Source organism: Lepeophtheirus salmonis, chromosome 5, assembly GCF_016086655.4.
Source record: "Lepeophtheirus salmonis chromosome 5, UVic_Lsal_1.4, whole genome shotgun sequence".
Taxonomy (NCBI): domain Eukaryota; kingdom Metazoa; phylum Arthropoda; class Copepoda; order Siphonostomatoida; family Caligidae; genus Lepeophtheirus; species Lepeophtheirus salmonis.
In genome coordinates, this window is record NC_052135.2 from 54,859,660 (window position 1) to 54,884,674 (window position 25,015).

The 25,015-nt window shown below is 31.6% G+C and overlaps 1 protein-coding gene across 1 annotated transcript in view; it reads right to left on the bottom strand.

Annotated features, from left to right (window-relative positions):
* LOC121118740 (TWiK family of potassium channels protein 7) overlaps positions 1 to 25,015 on the bottom strand; it is a 218,981-nt gene that overhangs the window by 62,051 nt on the left and 131,915 nt on the right. Inside the window, exon 2 of the mRNA XM_040713324.2 lies at positions 12,476 to 12,672. Within this exon, the coding sequence (XP_040569258.1) occupies positions 12,476 to 12,619 (144 nt within the window). The 5' untranslated portion in view covers positions 12,620 to 12,672. The remainder of the gene's footprint in view (positions 1 to 12,475; positions 12,673 to 25,015) is intronic.

Genomic DNA, 25,015 nt, shown 5'->3' on the forward strand with positions numbered 1-25,015 from the left:
GTCTTTACAGGGGCCGCAGAACAGAGAAACTATGGCATTTCGAGAATTTGGAAGTATCATAGTGCAGTTTTGGGCCCTCCACTTTCAAAAGGGGTACATGGAGCTTGCCTAAAAGATTCAGAGGAAAGAAGCGAAGAACACGTAATGACAAAAACAAATCATCCTAATTTCATCTTTTGTCTCGTGTCATTGTTTATGATTATATTTTTGTAGAACAAAATTACAGTTTTATTGTGCTTGCGTTCTACAAAGATCCTATCCCTAATAGTTGATATCCTATTTTTTATAGAAGTTGCGTGAATGTGTAAACTGCATTTAAATACATTTTTAATACAATACTTTTCGTCTTTTTCCTTTGATTTAAGTCTATTAAAGAATAAAGTGAAGTAATACATTTTTTGAGTACTTCTTTGTTCTAAGCCATTCACCCCTAATCACTAGTCATTAAAAGAAATATTTAAATATTTTATAGGTTAAGATTAGGGTTTCAAATATCATTTTATTAGCAGATATTAATTCTCTTAATCATTTTACATTACACTTACAATTTTCATATGAGATGTTTTTAAATATAACTTTAATTCTTGTGTATCCATAATTTATTCTTTATGAATATGATATGATACGTTTTCGAACCTTAGTTCTTTAATTGTTAGATAACATCCTCAAAGAGTCCAAGGATACGTGGCTCATGGCATAGAGCCCCAAACTATTGCAATTTAAAACTCTTATGAAGAATTCTTCTATTTTTGTCGGTTCTGGCTCAAGTTATTTTCTCCCGAAAATATTTCTGTCAGACCTACAGTCTCAGATCGTTAACCGATTTTTTTGGGCTCCCAATATGGTCCAATTTTCTCCCAATCCCAGCTAAAGAGTTGCGCACATAAATTTCCTATGACGTAATTGTATCCATGTTTAAAATTTGGAAAGAAAGATGACGTCATCAACAATACACCTATAAAATTGAAGATTAAATTAAAATCGTATCCAAGATCAGATTTTTCTATGTGCGTGATCCAGAACGATGTTCTTTAAAGGTCCAAATTAGGTTTTAGTTAGTCTAAGAGTCTTAGACTGTTCTAGGATTTTCAGACGGAAAACCAACATTAGTATGTAGTTAAATAAAACATAGGGCGAAAAGACCCGGGCTTAACAAAGAAAACACGTTTTTTTTTTGTCGTTCAAACCAGCTTCTTTAAATTATTATAAAGAAAATAAAGAGCTTTGTGACGCGAGCAATTAAAGAATCCCATCTTTGCCGTTGCAAGACTCTTACGAATGAGACTTTTGAGTTCTTTTGAAGTCTTTTGGACCCTTTTGACCACCCTAAATCCCTGCCCCCAACTCTCTTGTCCACAACTTTTTTATGCATGTCGAGGTGAAGCTCTGTAGTTACCTTCATTCAAACACTAGGCACTCAAATCCACTGTCAGCCAGCACTGGGACGCCATGATAGAGGACTACATATGCAGTGGTTGCCAGGTCTTTTGTCACTGCCTAGAAGCCACAATTGCCATTAAGGGCGGCTACATTAATGATTAAGAGAGCTCACACACAAATCTATTTATAGTATTAATTTTGTTCAAATCATATTGTTAATTAATAAAATAAATCTTGTTGAAACTTAAAACTCATAGTGTTCCGATTTTGATGGACCACTCAGTACCAGTAGTTCACATTTGTTTCAATTCCGCTCATAATACTCTTTTACAATATAATAACTAACTGTTTGAAAAAAAAGGAAATATTGAATTTTGTAAAAAAGTAGAAATAGACTGGGTGATTCAAGAGCTCTAATTATTCCCTTCAAAAATAAATTAATAAACATAAGGACTAATGAGTAGAGCAAAATGGAAGAACTCCTTTTTTTTTATAACACATTTGGAGTTATTGTTGATAGATACAATAAAGGTGACGACGCGATTTATGTATCTACATATATGACTTACAAAACAATACATTTCTATAATTACAAATTTAATCCTGAGAATTCCAGTTTAATTCTCATATTTCGCTTTTAACACATAATAATAGCAGTGAATAGTGTCGCATAACAAATGATTATTGCTGACTGTTTTATTTTATTGATTAATTATACATGCATTTGATACGTGGGGCTGTAAATCGTATGCATTTTGGTATGTATATAAATAAAAGAAAGCGAAAATTAAGGAGGTAGACCCAACAATTTGAAGAATGTTTTGGAGTAGGGCAAATGAGCTATCATGATGTTGCATTATATTAGGTGTAGGCACCTATAAAGTCAAGGAAATTAACGCCAATTCCACTTTGTATCAAACAGAGCCAATCCGTTGTCTATCCCCAATTCTATATTGAGTCCCCCAAGGAATTAAACCTGTAACTCCTCTGAATTCCTTCCGTCATTCCCGAACATACACTTTATACTTATATTTTCTGTTCCCAAGAATGAAAGAAAAAAGAAGAAACCATTTGAAAAAAAAACCAAAAAAAAAAAAACAACCTAACTGTTTAAGTTACTAATAACAAACATTGCATGCTAAAAAATGAGTAAAAAGGTATGAAAACTCCTTATTATGTAGCTATGTATCATTTTAAGCACAACATATCATTCTGACCATTTGTCAGTGTTATTCAAGACTCTTTTTTTTATTTGTTTTTTACTCTAAGGTAAGGCTCATACTTTTGAGCTCAAATCCAAGTCGAGTCGTTAGGCTTTAATTTTTAGTTCGAGTCCAAGTCCAGCAGTTTAATGAGTAGAAATATTAAAATAGTCAAATCTTCGTGAGCAGTCATTTAACAAAAAAATATAGGAGGGGTGATTAAAAAGTAAGGTGACTTTGTATTTTTAGGTGAAAAATATATTTATGTTGTCCCCTCAAAGTAATCCCCCTAACATACAATACACTTGTGCCAACACTTTTTCCAATCCTCAAAACACTTAACACTTTTCGGTATGGCCTTGAGCTCCTCTAGCGATGTAGTCTTTATCTCCTAAATCGTTACAAATCTCCGTCCCTTCATTGGTATCTTCAGTTTTGGGAACAAGAAAAAGTGACATGGGGACAAATCCAGTGAAAATGGTGGCTGAGGCATGATTGCGGTGTTGTTCTTGGCCAAAAAATATCTCAAAAACAAAGATGAGTGAGCAGGAGCATTATCTGGATGTCCATGAACTGTTTTTCTAAAATTCCGGATCTATTCTTCGTATTGTTTCCTACAATTGGCCGTACGACCATGTGGTAAGAACTTCTGGTGCACTATGGCGTGGTAGTCGAAAAACAAACACACACTGATCAAAACTTTGACGTATGATCAAATCTGGTGAGCGTTTTTGTGGCCTTGGCTCACCTATTTGTACCCATTGTAAACATGTTTTTTAATCGGAACAGTTTCACCGTATGCCACTGTTAACAATTCAAGTGTTTCGAAACACTTAATTTCATTTTTTACACAAAGTTTGATGCATATTCTTTGATCCATGTTTTTTGGCAAAGAATCGGTGAAATATTTTTGACTATTATGACTCTCACAAACAAACTAAACAAATTATATATAGCTGAAACAGTAAATATATGTTCATGGCGGAGTGTAGTAACATAAAAAAATCTAGCATCCAAAATTACGTCAAATTTGAAAAGTCAGCTTACTTTTTGAACACGCATCGTATGTAGAAAATACGCAAGTTAATAATGATTTTATAAATATTCCTCCCTAACCTTTAAACCACGTTTCAAATTCCAAAACGAGGACCACGTAATAAACTATACCTGCAACCTCCTTGAATTCCCCCCTTTTAGTTGAATAAATAAGGTGAATTCTGAAAAGGAAAGAAAAAGTTTGCATATTTCAAGGGAGACATGATAAAATAACGTTATTTGTGCTATCATCACAAGCAACAACTTTCTTATATAAAAAAATATTTTATGTAATACCATAAATCTGCTCAATCTAGGTTAGTTCAAAGTCTTTTTCTTCCTTGTTTTGAAAATTCAAACGTATTACACGATGTTACTACGCAAACATTAAAATATACAGTGTATCTTGCTGTCAGTTATATATTTTTCTGCTTCTTTGCCCTGAATAATTGTTCTGAACGTTGATTGGGGGAATGAGAATTAGCTCTTGGTAAGCTGTGAACATTTCACGAGAATGATTGAATAATAATTCCATATTTGAAAAGACTTAGCTAAATACCAATTGATTTTGGGCTTTTTTGGGTATCTTTCCTCAAGAAGAGTTGCATGATACAATAAAGGTAATGACGTGTTTAATCGTGTGTCCCAAAAAGTTGAGGTCCAGTGCGGGCTTATCAAAAATTCTAAGGATATGTCCGAACTGGACGCAAAATCTGTCCCATAAAACAATCTTTGATGAAGGACGTCATCATAGATATCTAGTATAATGGTAACGTCGTAATAAGCGAGTAAGTCTACTATATTTTGTACAGTTTCAGCGGAATTGTCATCTCTCAACAATCTCAATTAATAAAGCTTATGTACAATTCCAAGAGAGGGGTACCAACTCCGAGCTGGGCACAGGTAATTTCTTACAATTCTGAGTCTATAATTCCAGCTCAAGTACAGTGTAAAGCTTATAACTTTGAGTCAAGGCCCAAATCCGGGTTTAAAAAGACTCATAGTTAATTTATATACGAATCTTCAGCTTTGTCATGTCGTTAATTTCAGAGTTATATGAGTTAACAAAGTTTTTATCTTGCGTTGAGACTCAATGCAAAACAGATCTTTTTTCCTGTTCTGTCCTGTCGGTCTAGAATACGATTTCAGACTGTCGACCAAAATTGAATTGTTTACAAATCGTGGAACAATTTTTTCACTGTCAATATATAGACCAATTTTTTCAGTGTCAATATATGGACCGTTTTTTTCCCGGTCTCAATCTATATACCAATTTTTTCTCCTATCCTAGTTGTACAAATATGATTTATGCAACACATTTAATGACATATAATGTTATGGTTGGTCCATGTTCACTGTTTTGAGGCACCACAGACATCATCAGAAATTCATCATCTATAGAATCGCTCGAGACCGAATTTTAAATGAGACCCATCCATACCGATTATTTTGTAATATTGATCCAGATTGATTTTTTTTTTGCACTGATCTATATCGAACTTTTCTTGGAGGATCGTCCATAACGACGTTCTTTAAAGTACCGAATTATTTATTTTCACTTAAAATCATAAAAGTCTCACACGAGTACATAATTTTTATACGGAAATGCATCACTAGTTTTTACTTCATACATGAATGTACCCATAAAAAGAAACTAAGATCTCTTACTGATAATGTAATATCTATGATTAAATTATTTTTTATGTTTACTACTAATATATATATAATTATAAAGGTACGTATCTTAAAAGGGTTTGAATCACATTGATATAATTTTTCGATGTGACATTGGTTCATATATAGGTAAATAAGTAGATGTATGTCTTATTTGATTAAAAAAGAACGTTTTTGCCAATTTATAAGAAATTATTTAACTCTACAAAGCATTATAGTCAAATAAATATCATTTATTGCTGAGGATCCAAATTAAAGATGGAGGATTAATAAAACTGTAAAAGAGATGAAAAACATTTTTATGTCACGCCATTATCTCTCTAACACAAAATATACAGTGTAATTTGTTGTGAGGTGTAAATGTTTCTGCTTCTTTTCTACTAATGAATGTACTGAACGTTGATTGGTTGAAGTAGAATCACCTCCTTTTAAGTTTTTTGTTTTTTTTCGGATTACACAAGAAAATTAATTTGTCCTTAAATTTACAAACTACCCCATGCGTCACATTTAAATTTACACTGAAGATTATTTTTCAAACTTTATGAAAAACTAGTTCATGAAGACAACGAGAACAAAATAAAGTTTATTTTCAAGGAATTATAACTGAAATTGACATTTTTTATTCGATATGGCCTCCCTCAATGAAGGCATCTACCCTCTTCTGAAAGGTCGCACAAACGTTACGGATATAGTGTTCTGACAAGTCATCCCATCCAGCCTTGATGACAGACTCTAAAGATATAAAAAATACACGAGACTTGTTGCAGGGAGCTCCCTCGACCTTTTCCGAGAATAATTTTAAGGATTAAGATCAGGGAAGCTGAGAGGCCACATGTTCTTGGACAAGTCCCTTGGCTCTAGAAGGCATCTTTTTCTTGTGGGCGTCGTAATGAGATGTTTCTTCCTCCTTACTCTTGATTTTGCTCCCGAGTCATCTTTGATGATCCGTCAGAGTGTAAACACGCTCACATTTATCTTTTTAGCCATACTGCGTATCATCCTCCCTTGATTTCTAGCAAGGCAGACTTTGACATGTATAATCATGGTGTTTGTTCTTACTATTCCTTTCCGACCTTGCCCAGACTTTCTGGTGACTGTTTTTTGGGTTTCAAATCACTTTCTAATACCATATACGGCCCTCCGGCTGATCCAGAGGTCATTGGCAATCTTACATGGGGTCTTCTGGCGCGTGATCATTTCCAGCACAAATTTTTTTTTGGCCCATATCGTTGGCAATGTTATATAGCCAATATTTAAAAATAAAAATAATTTCAAATGACTACTATAAAATAACATAACCTCACTTTTGGAAAATTCCTATCAAAACTTGATCTGTGAGCATTTCTTTAAGTGCAAACTTAAATATGACGCATGGGGTACATGTTATTTTATGTGTTTGTCGGTTGACGTAAAGTATGAAAAAAGAGATATTTCATGGGAGAAGTTATAATTAATAATATATTATTATTTTTATTTTTTGAATTGTTAATCTTTATTTGTCCAAGGAGAAAGTATTTATGAGACAGACCAGAATAATGCAACAACTTCAAATATTTAAAACTTCTTCTACAAATTTTAATAGTGAGTCAATTACTTTTTCTTCTCGTTTATATTTTTGCAGTATACCTAGTATTACACCCATGAGACTTATTACACAATCCTTGAGCTAGTTTATAAAAAAATGTAAGTTCATTAGCCAACTCCAGTACAAAACCTTATTTTTATCGCTGTAGAAATTGGCAGTGTTTCGATGAAAGTGAATGTTTGAGAAAGGGTATACATTGTAGAAGATGTCAATGACCTACTATCATAATTACAGGGACTCAAGAGGTGGCTTTAGAAATACTTAAACAATTTTTTGGTTTCTATAATAATAAAAATAAATTAAAATAAAACTTGTTAACAAGGTCTTTGCAAGGCTGGTCACTCAATATAGCCACCTTCAACATCATTCACAGGCTTTACACGTCGCCAGAACGCATTGCAGAAGTTAATGAGAAGTTCCTCAGTAAGTCTACATTTGAGTTTAGAGTTTTCTTGGTTTCCCTCTATAAAGTGTACCACTAAGCAAAGTCCAAAAGGTTCAAATATGGCGAGGAAGGGCCACATCTCTTTACCTCTCAAGCCACTTGGTCTTCATGACCTCTATCTGAAGGTTGTGTGGGGTCCTTGTGTATCAGAACAATCCACCATTCACGGTCCTTTTGATGGTTCTAGCTGCCCCAGAGAAGTCGTTGGTGAGGCGATTTGATGGGGTCCTCGTTGATTTTCTTCATCAAACTAGACAGTAACTTCGGATCCCTCTATAAACTGTGCCCTCCACTTCATACATTCCTTTAAAAGTATTTTTCATAATTCTTTATCTTTACCACCTTCAAAAAGAGGCTGTGTAGAGGTTCCACACCAACTTCTAGAGCACTTCATTATGTCTATCATCCTCGCCACTTCAAATTCAGTATCGAGGAGATCTGTGATGCACTGCATTTGGGCTGTTTGCTCAGTCATGATGAAAAAATGTGTATTATGGTTTCCTTATACCGAAAGAATTTTCAAACCAGAATGTTAAAAAAATCACTAAACCTTAAAATTTTGAAATTTTTTGTGATCAGCTGTGGTTTTTTTTTGGGGAATAGAAAAAAAAATCGATGAACTAACCCCCCTCCCCAAAATGTAATCCTTCAGATGGCCCCTGTCATAAAAGCTAAAAATGCCTTATGATACATATTTTACAAATGGTACATCACTAATAAAAGGTTGAGAATCCCTGCTCTAGTGCATCTAATGACACGAAACATGATGTCGATTCAAACGTTAAAAAATAGAAGCCTAAATGTTGATATAAGAAGAAAAACAATCATCATTCAAATAGGAGGGAGCTTTGAGGGTAGAGCCAAAATCCATTTGATCATTCAAGTCACTCACGAAAGTAATGCTATATATATACCTACACATATAAATATGTGTAATAATAACGATAATAAAAACAAGAAAAAAAAAAACAAAGGATCCATTAGAGTAAAGTTATTTTTTACACACGTCAAAAAACGGTTGATCAGTGCAATGTATGTGACTTTTTACCTCTTGGTACATAATATATACATATCGACGTCCTTGGCCTTATTAGAAGATAATCTTACAGATTCAGTGCTTTATTACTCATGAGTTCATTCCTTCCTGTCCCATCCTAGGAATACTCTACACGTAGAACATGCATCTCAAAAATTGCTCTAGGGGACATTCATGAACCACGTAGCCACTTAGGTGGGTCGTAGGTTAGGTTTAAAACAAAGTTTATCTTTTTTGGGGAGGTGGGAGTCAACTTAAAACCATGTGGATCTGAATAATATGCCAAGATGATATAAATGACGTCATAAGAAACAGGGGACACAAATATGAAAAAATAGAAAAAAAGATCGAGTTTCTTTTCTATAAAAGGATTATTATTTTATAAATAGAAATAAATATTTTGTTATCTAAAAACAACTTCATTAGATGAAATTCCTTCAAAAAAAGCTACACAAAATTATGCGAAAAAGGAACAAAGTGTTTTATGAATGACACATTAGACGTGTGTACGAAATTAGTAATAAAGTCACCTTGGCACGTTCCATGTCCTATTTTGATGACTAAGCGGTCCCTGTACTTCTGAGTCCTGAAAGTTCCCATCCAATCATCTCTACAGATGCTCCTTCTCTGAGAAGAAAAATTCAAGCTACTTACTTACGTCATCTAGGTGTTTCCTCAAGTTGTGTTAAGTTAAATAAAATACTAACACCTCTAGAGTCCAGGGGGAATGTGTTGGAGAGAAGTGGCTTGATACCCTTCATCGAGTATTCGAGTCGTACAAATGGGATGTGAGTCGACAATTTTATGGAATTATTTGAAATGATTTAAAAAAATAAATTAATACTTTTTATGCAAAAATGTTTAAATTAAATTTTATACATTTTATTAAAAGGGTTAAAAAAAGTTTTGTTGTTGTTGGAAAACAAAATAGTTTTTTTTTCATTTTCTAAAGCTGCTATTGTAATTCTTTCATTCTTAAGAAAAGAAAATAGAAGTATGGATTGTAATTATCAGTGGTATGTTCATGAGTGACACAGAGTAACACTGATGATTTGTTGGGGAGTTAAGTGTAAGTCCTTGTTGGACTCAATGTAGAATTGAAGATTGACATCGGATTAATTCCTCCCTATAGTTTTTGTTATAAACTGAGTGTGACTTCTGTTAATTTTCTTGCTCTTATAGCTGCTTGCGGTTGATTGAATTAAACGTCATGAGAGCTAAGCTATTCTCCTTCGATTCATTCTTCAAATTGTCAGGGTTACCTTGTTAATTTATCCCATATTTGTACATGCCCATAATGCTTACAATTATTAACACTAAGAATAGTAATGAAATGAAAGATGGAGTTGAATTAGAACAATCATGTAATAAATGTCTTAAGGAGTTAAAATAAATAGATCTATCTCACAAAATATTTTAAATTATGAGAATAAACATTAATAAATATAATTACTGTGATCCTTTAAGTTATTTATTAAAAGACTGTTGGCCTTAAGTCAATTCCCTACTCTACAAATAGAGCGTGGTTTCGTGACGTCAGTATTGTTAACTAAATAACCTAATTTAACAATAATGAAACTGTTTTTTATTAATATTAAGAAAAATAGTGAATTATTGTATGTCAAATGTGCCAACTAAAGAACTCAAAACTTATTGTTTATCATTACTTATTACCTCTTAATAAATTATTATTATTCACTATTAAAATATGGTAATACATACATTTACTATCTTAATATAAAAAAAATCATAATCACAGTCAATAAAAAGTGATAGAATTTGAAATAATTATTAGATAATAATATTTTCTTAATATTGTTAATAGCGGGGTTATGTTGGTCCTTAAAAACATTGTCTATAGAGCGTTGTCGTGTGACGTCAGCATTGGTGATGTCGACCATTCTGGGTTTTTATGACAATAAAAACCATTTGTTCCAATAAATATCTAAAAAGATGTAAATCTAACTACTGCTTATCAAAAACGTATCACTCTATTAGATGATTTTATTATTTATCTGAACCTAAAATGTATAAAAAATACATTATTACATCATTATACAATCTTATTTCCATATTGTAGACAATAAATTAAGCTTTACAGTGGAAATACTAAGATATTTATCTCTAATTTTCTAGTCTTATCGTCTCAAATTGGTCAAAAAAAAAAAAAAAAAAAAAAAAGCTAATTATACAAACTGAGGTATTTCCTAAAGATTTTCAGTTCGTATTACTTTGATGTACTTCAAATATCGCTCTTGAACATTGGCATCAAGTAATATTTAGTACAAGTGTTAAGTCTTTTTTTTTTATTGTTCAGGCCATTTGATAGAGTTTAATCAAGATTTAAAAGAAAATGTGTCCAGTTTAAGTAGTATAAATATCTACTTTGAACCTTTAAGATGGCGTCTCCTTCAATTATGATGCAATTTATGACGCTTTTGAAAACGCTCTATAGAAAAGAAAATGTTTCAAGTATAGAGTATTTCTTGAAACATCTGCTTTTCATAAACTCGAACAATGTTAATTAAAAGTGATGTATTTCCTCTTTGAATTAAAGTTAATTAAAATGTTATTTTTCTCTAAGCATGAAAGAATCAAAATGGTGTCTTAAAATATAGCAACAAAAACAGATACATTCACAGGAAATGGAAAACCAAGTTAGTGGGAAAAGATTTTAAGGGAGTAATCAGGTAGAAGCTATGGTTTAGGAAGTTCTTTATTACTTTAAAGCATCTGTATTCACACAGTATTTTACCACAATTTGTTCAAAACATTCACCATATGACGATCAATATTTAAATTAATAACTAAAAGATGTTAACATAAATTTAATTTACATAAATAAATATCTGATCCTGACTAAAAATACGTATGATGTATAAATATATTTGTACGAATCCCTCGGGAATCTAGTTAAACCATGAATATTAAAAGATAACTAATCAAATCCTTTCTTAATTGTCTGGTGTCTTTATCCATCTTAGAGACAAAATAATTTTATTATATCATCTTTAAACTTCAATTTCAATATAAATTCTTGGTTTATAAAATACAATGGGTATAAAAAACAACGCGGAAAATTTACCTACCCATGAAAATTGGCCATTTCTTGACAACCCTATAACTTACAAGGCCAATATTTAAGAAAACATCTTTCACATGATGTCACATTAGATTGGATTATACTTGAAAATACTACTAATTGTATTACTCTTGACTCTTTGAGTCTGACCTCAATAATACTAGAACCAAAATTATATTTTCCTTAATGCGATTAAAACGCAATTGATGTAAAGTTGTGCTGAATATAACTTTTAAAATCCTGTTAAATTGAAAAAAAAAAAATAATAATAATAACAAGGCTAGCAAACAAAGTACATTTCGTTGAAATCGGAGCTTCCTCAGCTAAGTTACGAATAAAAATGGAAATAAAACGTGAACGTATTGTATTTCTCTTGCCCCATGTCTTTTTTTTAAATTTTATGTCCTGTAATCATTATTCAATTATTTTTGATGAGAGAACATCCAAGTAAAAAGTATAATCAAGAGTGTGTGTGCTCATAAATGATGGAGAGTAACACTGAGGATTTGTTGGGGAGTCATAAGTGTAGTTCATGTTTCACTGAAGTTAGAATGATCTTGATCGAAAATAGAGTAATTACTACCCATTTTCGATAAAAGTGAGGTTTGTGTTTATTTCCTTAACCTCACAGCTGTTTGCAGTTAATTAAGAGAAACTTCATGACAGCTAAGCTAATCTTCTCCCGAATAGCCTTCAAATAATCATAATTACCATGTTGATTTTAGTTTCCTTTTTGTAGCAAAATTTCAGGTCATATTTTCTAAAATATTATACAAATTGTTAGAGTTCCCATGTTAATTTTCGGATACGTTTTAAAAAAAACCAAAAATATACCCATAGTAATGTTGGGGTGGCTATTTACTCCATGGAATTTACTCACTCGAATATTTATTAATGTATTGATAGAAAGTATTTGAACAGTAATCAAATTTATCAACAAAGGGAGAAAAAAAAGAAAAGAAGAAGAATAAATAGAAAGGTTGTGTGAGTTTTTCTCTATCTTTAGTTCCGTTTATTATAGTCATTTTTAACTTACCTTTGCACCAATGGCCGTATATGCAATCAATCCAATGTAAAGACCGAGATGACTAAAGGTGGGACGTATAAGATCTGGTATGTTCCCACTTATTATATCTTGCATATATCGTGCACTTAAAACCTGCTGAAATGGATTTGCCATGGCGATTTGTAATCATAATCCGCTTTCTATTTTCTTGAGTTCCTGAGGAATTCCTATGAAATTATGAAAATAAAAACAATTTGTTCATTGTAAAGTTTAATTTTAAGTAACACATATTTTAAAGAAATAATCAATAGAATGGAATTTAAAATAACTTATTAAATAAAATAGGTAAATAACTTTTCTTTCGTTAAATATTATATATATTTGGATTTGAAAAAGAATTTAGACGAAAATGATATTCGTTTTAATAAAGACTAAAATATATTTTAAAAAACAATGAAAATAAGTTTTGTATTTAAACTTTATAACTTAATACGGTAAGTGTAGATACATAAACTTTATTGTTGATAACTTAAACCATCAGGTATAGATCGTTTTCATGGGACACCATCATTATTGATTTTGGCCATATTGGGTTCCTAAACAGCCAAATTTTATATCAATGATACCCCTTTTTCCATTCATATGTAGGAAAACAGTGAACTATTGTCTATCAAAAATGGGACCAACGAATGAATGAACATAAACCTTACTCTCCATCAAAAATATATCCCTCTATTAAATACTTTGATTATATATCTGACCCTAAAATATATTAAAAATATGTTATTACATAATTATACAAGCTAATTTCCAAGGCGTAGATAAAATTAATAATTACAACGGAAATAATAAGAAACTTTTCTCTAACAATCGTACTTTTTTTGAATATTCATGGGATTATAGAAAAATTGGTCATCGTTTTATCGTTATTTGAACTACCTTTTAGATGCTGTAATACCTCTAACAATACGCGAGCATTATAATTAGATCTTTCAACAAACTGGATTAGCTTGATCACAGAAGATTTAACGATTACAAAAACTTTAAGGCTTAAAATCTTATAGCAATAAGGATTACATGTACAACACGATATTAATCATTCTTTATGAAGATGATTTCTAAGATCAATATAACTTATTGGAGCTATGATCAAAATGTAAAAAAATGTTATTCCTTCTGATGTATAAAAATTTAAAATTCCTGTGTCGTTTGGTTTTCAATTTAAAAAGAAATCAAAATGAATCAAAAACACATTACTGTTTACTGTTTTATTTCCTTTTTTAAAATCAGTTCTAGTATTGACGGACCGACAGTCTTAAGGACTGTCCAAGGACTGGACTGGAATTGACTGAATAAATAAGGAATGACACAACATTAACTATCCGTAAGTTACTTTTGAGTTTATTTACGTTAAAGAAATATCAAACGTTGCCTAAATATAAATTAGAAACGTTGCGTGAGATAACGTGTTGTAATTTAAATAATGAGTAGAGGATAGTTTTGTCTCTTATACCGGTAGTTGCATAAATACGCGGACTATTTGTGGCAAATAATTAAATGTGTAATAAAATTCATATGACGTATTGTTTTTGAGAATTATATAATAGATAATTTATTCTGGTATAAAATTTAATATAATTACTGAATATAACCGCCATCAGCTGCTATGACACCCTCCAAGCGCCCCCAGAAGGCCTTGCACACATTGATGATGTAATAGTCGTCCATGGTTCATTGACGCTGGCCTTCAATGAGTCCAAATTCGGGTGGCGGGTAGCATAGGCCTTCTTCTCAATTTGCCACCAAACACTGTAGTCAAGGGGATTCAAATCAGGTGATTGAGGTGACCAAATGTTTTTGTGAAGGCCTCCTTCACCTCATCCACATTGATTTTCCGTGGTCTGACGGTCCGAACACCCTCCTTCAGATCTTTTCCCTCCTTGACAAGCTTCTGGACATTGAACACAGTAGTCCTGGATAGTTCAGTGTCCTTGATTATCTCCTTGACAGACCTACCGGCGCGGAGGAGAGTGGCAACCATATAACGTTTGGCCTCGTCATTCATCGTAAACAACTTTGTTTGATGCGAGTAAGAAAAACAAAAACTAAGCCAAAAGATTTACTGAGTTACTTGAGCTTGAATTTTTTATTTCCAGTCACGGAACCTCGAGATATAAGCGTTTAAAAATTAGTCCGCGTATTTATGCAACTACCAGTATACATTATGGAATTTTTCATATTTGTAAGTGTATCTGTTTTAATTAATCTAATTATTGTAGTCCCATTTTATAATCTTTGTTTAGCAAAATACATCTTCATCATATATATTAAGCTGATTTTTATTCAATCTTGATCTACGAAATAACAATACAATCGAGGGTGCGCGTCATATTAAAAAATAAAGTAGAAACTATTCAAATTATGTATAGAGTTGTGAAAAACGGGGTGTAAAATTGAATGAAATAGTGTGACGTTTAGGTCAACTCATACATACAACTCTATATTATAAAATCTCTGCCGAGGGCTGATTTTTAACAAGGAGCGTGTGTAGTTCAAGCTCATGGAAGTATTCTCATGTCTAAAGTACTCTCTGGTTAATCACGTCATATGAAAAGAAAAATTCAAAAGTTGTTATCATTATCATTTCATTCTAGAGGAGAGATCCTCTAAGTATTGAGTAACTAAATGAGGTTTTACTTATGAAAAACGAAGCGTAAGAAAGAGGATTTCTGGGGAAATTATCTTGTATATTGTTAAAGCAAAGTTTCCATGTATCTCATGTCTCAAACATTGTTAATTAGTACGAGCTTTTTTCTAGAGACCTAATTATAAACTAAACTGTTTGTTAATAATTATTATTCATTCGGTCTCTCTGGAATGAATAAAACTAATATATAAAAATTAGGGTCATACGTTTACTATTTTTCTAAGGACCCTATGTGCACCAAAATAAATATGCTAATTCACAGAGCAGAAAAGAGGGTGTAAGCAAAATACATTATTAGACTCTGGGGTACAACAAAGTATCATTACATTTAGTTGAACAAAGTACACTACTTCTATGTGCCCCCCTCCCATTTCTCCACGAATAATTCTTATAGGGGGTCAAAAGTGAAAGAGGTCATAAGTACAATCCAATTTGAAGTGGTACACTCCCTCATCCCTTAGTCGTCGGACTGAATCCGAGTACCCATCTCATAGTACTCCTTAAGAAAGTGGTTTCCAAAGTGGGGACCGCAGGACACAACGGTGGGTCGTGAGATGATTTCAAAAAAGAAGAATATAATTTAAATTTATATTACTTTGAGTGGTATCAAAACTTAACTATTGATGAATGTATATATTTTTTATGAGTATCTTCTGAATCATTTTAAAAAGTATTTCCCATAAGATAGTGCTCTAAAAAAAATGGATACGCCCTTTCATCACCACATCTAATGATCCGTCTTCTGATATGGAAGATACGTTTATCAATCATTCATGTGATAAAAAAACAGATTTTTATCTAAAATCTTGACAAATTATGAGTTTTTGTCATGAATGAGTACCCCCTATTGGCTAAAACAGCTTTAGATTTTCTTATACAAGACGCTTCAACTTATTTATGGGAGAATACCTCTTCCGTATTAACCTATATTACAAATAAATCAAGATTGTGGCTTAACGTAGAGGATGGATCTTCGAGTTGCTCTGTCCAAAATTAAAGTGCAAATAGACCTACTTTCCTTAATGCAAAGTTCACATCCGTCACATTAAGAAATTGATTCGTTTATAAACCTATTTGCACATACACAGCCTGTAGTATTGTTTGTTTGCAAGTCTCAATTTTGACTTCATTCATGAAGAAAAAGAGAATTGATAGTATAGAAATGATTCCAATTAGTATACATATCCCTGATTTTATATTTATTATATATTCGATTATTTTGTATTATTTTCCTATATTTTTCAATATATATAGAATTAAAATCTTTATTTTATGATTATTTTATAAATTATATTATTTGCCACAGTGCTGAAAATTATAGGCTTCATATGATCTTTAAATAATATATTACAGAAAAAAAAAAAAAAAAAAAAATATTCAACTCTCGGTGTGAGGTGTATTTGAAGGGTCGAATTCAAAAAAGTTTGAGACGCACTGCCTTAAGAGACTACCTCCTCCACATGATTTAGATCTTCCATATACATTCAAGATCCTCCTTATTGCTAATTGTCCTAATAACTAGAAATAGTCCATTTTTTTCTCTGCCTACTCCAATGATATATAATTCGCAGAAAAAGCACGAAAAGGCAAATAAATCTACTAAAAAAAGGGTTTCTTTTCGTTTTCAATATTTATATCAAATTATATTTTTTTATTCCAGCAAGCGCTTATTCCACTGAATAATCATCTGTTCCCTCAAGTGCTACTCTGTTAGCCTGTTCCTCTTTTTGGTGAGAATATCCTTCAAAATGCTAAAGGCTTTTTAACAGTCTATAGATGTCTTGGGCCTCAGTTGAAGCTTGCTATGGTGTTGGGATTCTCATTCACGCCAGACACATTCTTACCTGAGATCACTAAACCAATATTATTCATATTTTCTAATGATGGGTTCTTCTTGAGAATTTCCTCTACCTTGTGTCTAAACTTGGAGATGGTCATTGGTCAGGCTCTTGTGGACCTTCTTAATGACAGACAAGAGGTAAGTTTGACTTTATCAGGGCGAGGTCTTGGGCAAGAGAGGCAAATGGATTGTAAGAACTCGATAGCTTTGGCTGTAAGATGGATAAGACAAACGGGATGGAACCCAAGAAACAGAGCTCTCTTGTTTTGGAGTGAAAAACTTATAGAGTTTGTAATCAGGGTTGTTACTATGGAGGGATTGCACTTATACACAATTTCTACATAAAAATGCAAGCATAGGTCAAAAATGCATATTTGGACTTCACTACTTATAATTCTCGAGACAACCCTCATTGTAACTCTATGTTTCATGAGCACATTACTTTACTATTATTTTATACTCAGATGTTCTTTTTTGAGAATTATATAAGAATGATAACAGCTTAACAAAAACAAAATATGTTTGAGTTACAACCAGAATGCGTTCTAGGTCAAATTTTATACAAAAATAAGTCCATACGCGTAAATAAAAATATGGTGTGGTGTAGCTTAGTGGATAATGTGGTAAATAAAAATTATATTTCTCAAATCAGTGAAATGTTTGACACCCGGTTGCAAGCTTTAAATGAAGGTAGTGTATATTTTTTGAGAATGCTTTGCACTAATTAAATATAATTTGTTTTATTTATTTTTGAATTGATGGTTATTTGTGAGGTTTTATGAGCTAAAATGCATCCACATAGTTTTTAAATGGCCTCTAAAAAGAAAGGGAACTTTTTATTTATTTATTTTTTTATCCTGAATCTATATATTGAATGTGAATGTCTCTTTGTGTGTGTATTTGTCCAAAGTTCACGTTCAAACTAATGAATGGATTTTGCTGAAATTTTTTTATGTAGCTTTTTAAGGCTCCGTAAATGGTTCTAGGGACATTTTTTTGGTCTTCAAGACCATAGCACCTTTAAGTGGCATTTTTTTTAAAGCATTTCACAATTACAACCTGAGGACCGGGTGTATTTTGGAAATTAGAAGGGTCCTTTGATGCTCAGGGAAGCGGCGGTGGAAGAATTTAAGCTACCTATAGGACCAGCAGCTCATATACATAACCCGTGGGCGAGGTTGTATTTTATTGTATTAGAAGGGGTTCCTGGTGATTAGAGTTGAAGTGACGGTTGAGTTTAAACTGCTTTGAAGTCCAGTAATTCACCTATATAACCTGAGAGCTTGGTTGTATTTTGAGATATTAGAATGGATGATCAAGGAAACAACTCCCTGTTTGCAAGTTCGGTGTCTGACCCAGAATAAAGCAACCCATTCCTTATTGCATGAAAGAAGAGTGTGTATATAATGCCTATATATCAGTATACTCATATTCGTATAATCAACATGATAATAATTCTTGAAAATTTTATGGTCTTTATTTTTTGTTTTATATTAAGCAGAAGAATTCTTAATTAATTTTAACTTCTTAATGTCGCGGGCTACGCTGGTTCAATGAAATATATGTTCAAATTGTGTTGATATTTTTACTAAATAAAATGCAGAAATTTTCAATAAATATTAATGAAGCTTCATCAAATGTCTTTAATAAAAATTATAAAAATCTATATGTTCTTTCTTTCTTTATTCATTATTTAATAAGGCGTTTGTCTGTGTTAATATCTCCCTCTTATAGAAGAATTCTCGCCTGTCGTTGTTTTTAAAAGACATAATAAAATAATAATATAAATATTAATTTAAATGTAAAAGGTTCACCTTCAGACAAACTAAATTAGGCTATTAGAAAAGAAAAACAGTTGCTACATGTGTTTTTTCTTAATTTTGTGCATTATTTAGTAAGTCGTGTTGGTGTTAACTTCTCCTTCTGAAAAAGCATTCTCGCTCATCTTTGGTGTAAATTGATTTAAAAATGCATATGAATTTAAACATAATTTTAATTTTTTCCGGCATTAATGCTATTTTTAATGTACATAAAAGGTGTTCCTCTCCAAAAACCTTATAACTGACAGCTGCTATTAGGAGGAGTCTTAATTCAGTAATATCATATATCTCCCTCTCTCTTCTTTTTTTACCCTTACGAAAATCCTATCTTTAGCTTTGGATCAAAATTCAAGTCTTGGAACGTTCGCGGGCTACAACCAATACTGTTATTGTCCTTTCAGCTGTAGAACACGAAAATGATCTTTCCAACTTTCAACTGCAATAATAATAAATTGATAAAAAATATCCATCATTCCAATGATAAATTTTTATTTAATTTATCTTGAATACAGTTCCTTCAAAATTTATCTAATCATACACAAATAAAGTAAAATACAATATTATGATTCCCATTAATGCTGTTCCAATTTTAAAAGATTAAACGTTTGATTATTTGCCAAGAATTGTAATGATTAAGTGTTGAATAATTATAATTGAATTATTTCATTATAATGATGCTTCAGCAGTTCTCCAAGCGTTGTAAACAACATCAAGACACTCACCCAATAAGTCAGGGTGTCAACCCTCTAACACAAAAATACACAGTGTATTTATTTTCAGCTGTATTTGTTGGGTTTCTAGGGAGACTATTATTCGTATTGCATTATGTAAGGACTTGTGCTCTTAGAGGCATAGACAATAATGAACTAATTAACAGTTAATCAGGACAATAATTACATCATCATCTTCAAATAAATATATTATTTTTTGGGGCAATGTAGTGATTCTGCAATGTATCTATTTGAAAAAGTGGTCATTCAGCAAAAGATCCCTTTCCCAAAATAAAATTCGGTAAGGAGTGCCCACTCACATAAGTTTTTATCAATTTATCAATTCGAGAAGATTAAAAAAAGCTCATAATTGTCTTTGCTAAAAGCATATAGATAGCATATGTAAAGTTGTAGAAGATATGATCTTTATTATGTGTAAAATTAAAAGAAACAGATAATTAAGTTGGTAATCCTGACAATTCTAGCTGTCATGAAGTTCAATAAGATTAGCTGCGAGCAGCTATGAGAGATAGAAAGTAAATACAAATTATAATTTGTATCATGCAATGACATGGGCAGGAATTACACCAATGAATATCCTCAATTTTACTCTGAGTTTAACAAAGGACTTACATCTATACCTCATCAATAAATCTTCTTTTTATTCAATTCAGTCAGAAGTAGTTACTGTATTTTTGATACAACTCTAGCCATAGCCATTCTATGAATGATTATGGTTGTAAATCTTAAGAATTTATAGGTTGCAAGTTTTTTTTGGTGTTGACAACTTGAACAGTGTATTATATTTTTTAAAGTAGTCATAATTATTCTTTCATTCTTGAGGAAAGAACATCGAAGCACGAGTGTGCGTCCTCATGAATGCAGGAGAGTAACGCTGAAGGCGAAGTAATAATTAATTAGCTATCCAAATCGTGTGAATTTTTTACCTGAACAATTTTTTTGGAATTGGTAATCTGAAGAATGATTTTTCTTTTCCTTAGTAGTTGTGATTAATATTTAATTCATGAGTAGTGAACTTCCTTTCCTGAATAGATTCAATTATATTCAAAACCTGATTGAACATTTGTATGTATGTGCTTATAAAAGATGGAGCGTAACTCTCAGGATTTGTTGTAGAGTTATCATTGGTCCTTGATTGGACTCAGAGTAGAATTGGGGATCGACATTGGAGTAATTTTAGCAAATTTCCTAGTTTATGTCCTTCTCCCTCTCCTCTCTTGCCAAAGCTGATAGTATCTTATCTCTCCCAAAACATGTTTCGCAGTTTCAGGGTTACCGAACTGTTTTTTTAACATGTCCATTATACATCCCATTTTCATCACTAGTTAGTGTTAAATTCCTTCATCTCAATTATCTTCGCAGCTAATTTAATAAAATGTCATCTTAAAAATTATTCAAATTGTCAAGGTTACCATGTTAGTTTTCGTTTTCTTTATTTACATACCCGATTACTAAGCCTTTGAATTAGTTCCTCCCCTGCAGTATTCTTTTATGGAGAACAAAAAAAAAATCAATTATTATTTTGTGAGAAATGAATATTTTGTCCTACGGATATTTGTGAAAAGATTATTGAAGTTTTCTTTACCTAAACAAATATTTATCTTAGACCATGTACAAAAAAAAAAAAAAAAAAAAATGTAGACTCTTCCAATCTATTATTAATATATATTTTAATCTATTCTTTCATTACGATGTCTTAGAATATTTACATTTAATAGACAATAGCTTATGATTGAGTCAATTCATAATATATGAATGTGGGGAGGGATATGTCAATCCTTTATGAATGGTCATTGACAGTACATGAATGAAGGAACATCATATTTAATTGTCATATGCAGCATAGCAAAATATCCTTTGGCTTTACATAATATTATTAGTCAATGAAGCAAAATAGTAGAATGACTATTTTTTTAAAGTTATTTATGATTAGTGTTGTGAAGGTTCTTATTTAGTCGGTCTTGTACAGTCTTAGGATCTTTATTAAAACCAATGTTTTTATTTGCAAATAATATCGATTAAAGTAAAATAATACTCATCTTATTTTTTATTACTATGTAGTTCTACAAACCCAGCTTTATTTTGTTAGAGTATTGAAGCTGTATATGTGGTGTGTCAGCATGAAAACAATCTCAAAAAAAGAAAAGAAGATAATCATAATTAATTTTTTTATTTCATATATACAGTATTGGTATAACTAGATAGTTTGAAGTCTATCAAAAAAGTTATTTGATTGTTTTGTATTCGTTATAATAGGTTGGGGAAAAAAATAATTTCATATTTCCCGCCTTTTTTTAAAACTAAGTATGTCTTGTTAGTTATTGGTCACATCGAATCATATTATACGGTGTTATAATTTTATGAGTATATTCTACAAACACTATTTCTATTGTACTGTTCTTGTCCAGTTCGGTTGTGAATGATCATGCATCGAGTATGAAAGTCTGAAAGGAAGACATTCACAACATTTTACATTTTTACTATCTGAAAGGGGAAAAAGCGTTGAAAGCGATCAAGAAAATTTATGACGGGTACGAGGCTGATACGCTTTTGGTTTGTGTTGCACAACACTGGTTCAATCGATTTTGTTTTGATGTAGTGGAGGTGAATGATGCACCACTCACTTGCAGGTCTGTTGTCAAAAATGTCGATAAAATTATGGAAAATATCCAGATAGACCACCTTGTTAGCAGTCTTGGATTCCATCCCCCCTCCCACCCCGAGCTGAAAATTGATTATAAAACCCTTCTAAACTATTTGTAGAATCTGGAAAAAGAAACTCGAATAGGAGAGGAATCGTGATTCATCAAGACAACGCCAGGGCCCCCATATCTTTGATGATGCGCCAGAAGCTCCAAGAGTTCCGATGGGAATTTCCTATGTATCCACACTACATTCCGGACATGACACCAAGTGGCTACTACCTGTTTCTGTCTATGACCAACGCACTTGGGGGTACAAATTTGGCCCCAATAGAGGCCTGTGAATATTAGTTGTCCGACCTTTTTTACCAATCGGGACAAGGACTTCTACAAGAAGGACATTATGAGGTTGGATTATCGTTGGCAACAAGTTATCAAACAGAATTGGGCATAATTTGCTTGAATCAGATGATTTATAATACTTATTATAAAGCATTGAAATAAAGTGAAAAATATGAAATTATTTTTTCCCCAACCATATTTATCAAATATTTTTAACTTATTCAATATATCCACCTTGCTTTTGAATTACAGCCTCCTAAGGTTCTTCTGAGCGTAGCAGCAGTCAAGAATATATATTTTCAGAATTTTGTTCTTTTTCCTTTTTGAAAGAACCATTATTTCTCTCAAACGTTTTGGACTTGTTGACGGCGTAACAGTGTTCTTGGAGACGTCCAACTGCTTGGAGTGCCGAATGGAAATTCGCCGATCCCGTCCAAGTGCCATTTTCCCAAAATTGTGCGTAAGCTAGAGAGCTCAGATTTGTTTTGTTTTTAACTAATTGTTGTTGTTCTAAAAGAATGAAATATAAATTAATTTCTATTCTTCAAACTTCATTTAATTATTGAATTGGTAAATGTTCAGATTTCAACGGACCACCCGGTATGCAGTGAAACAATTAATTGGGATTTTTTTCTTTTTTGTACCATATTTTTTTATCTTTATATACCACAAATGGGCATAAAAACTCCATTAAGCAACAACTATGTAAGATTGAAATAGTCTTATCTTTGTAACAGCGGTTCAATTTCAATAAATACAGTATTCAGGATCAGACTATTTGAAATTTAGTGTACACCACAGCCTTAGCTAAAACTTCAAGAATAAAGGACTCCATATTTCGGGAAGCTATATCATTATTTAAAAACAACAACATAAATTTATTACGTTTATACAAAATGTCATTAATTCTGAGTAGTTGATGATCCAAATATCTATCATAGATTTGTTAATAAAAGGATATTTTTACTCCAAAAAATTATTTAATAAAATTTTAACATTCTTTGATCTTTTGTATATAAACATAGCGCTTTCTTTTTCTCTCGTTTTAGAATTTTATAAGCATGAGAAACAAAAATTTTTACCCAAAAGTTGGCTTAGGGCTATTTTCTGTACATATATATGTATAATAGATACATAGTATTTTTTCTATAAAAAAAAGGCAATATTTAACCAACAATAATGATAAAAATAAAATGATTACCTTCCAAACATTTAGTAAACAAAATTGTGTTTAAGAGAAATAACTTAGTTTCTACACAACTGGATCGTTAACACAAAAGCAAGCCAGAATGACTTTCCTCAAAGTTTTCTTCGACGAATATTCTTCGACTTCTATCGACAAATTACTCTTATCTACCCTTTGGAAGTGCTGAAAATTGCACTCTAAGTAGTCAAATGTTCATTGGTCAACCTTACTAATTAATAAAATGGCTGAACAGTCCTTTAAATCATGGCTAGATCATTTTAAGGCTGTCGAAGAGAAGTGGTTCAAATATCCCTTACACTCGGGAAGGTTGGATATTGGGAACAAACTCTTCTACAGCCAGAGGAGTATCTCTCTGTTTTGTTATATAGCGAGCGAGACTACTTATACTCTCTTCTGTAACTATGGGGTTTCAAGGGAGTCTTATGACCAGATCCCACATTACCTACTCCATCATTTTGGATCGATGCCATTAAATTTTGAGAAATCGTCAAGGTAACACAAAATGTAAAATGCATAATTTAACATAAATCTGAACAAATTGAGATACAGAACTCATTTTGATTTTATGCAGAGGTTTTACGCTTAACCATTAGGGCTTTTATCATTATTTTTAAGCTGAATATTTTTACATTTCGATTACCTTTCTTTTTTTGCTTGTTTCTTATGATTAAAAATCTATATACTAAACTTTTTACTTGGGATGTTGTATAAATGTTTATATTTGTTTGTAATAAAGTTAAAAAAAAAGTATACAACTTTCCTCAACACAATAAAAAAATGAAAAACTGTTATTTAAAAAATTTATTCTAAAGTGTAGTTAAACTTCTGGGTATATTAACTTATCCCATAAATTTGAATAAAACAATTAAAATTGACACACAACATGACTAATGTTGGGTCAGTCCTTATTTATTTGATATAGTCCAGTCTTAGGTCTTGTCCTTAAGACTGTTTGTTCATTGGACTGTCAGTATTTGAATTGATTAAAAAAAAAAAAAAAACAGTTGCAGGGACGTCCGCAGCAGGTGGGTTGGAGGAGCTGTAGTCCATATTTAAGATTTAACTTTTGACATTTTTTTTCAAAAATTTAATATGTGAAATTAAATTTTAAAATATTTTCCCCAAAAATTAACTTTCTGTGAATAGCTATGGATTTTTTGAATTTTTACCAAAAATTTATTATTTGAAATTTTTTTCAAAAATATAATTGTATAAAATTTTTTTCAAGAAAATAAATATTTGAAATTTTTTTCAAAAAAAATAAATATTTGAAATTTTTTT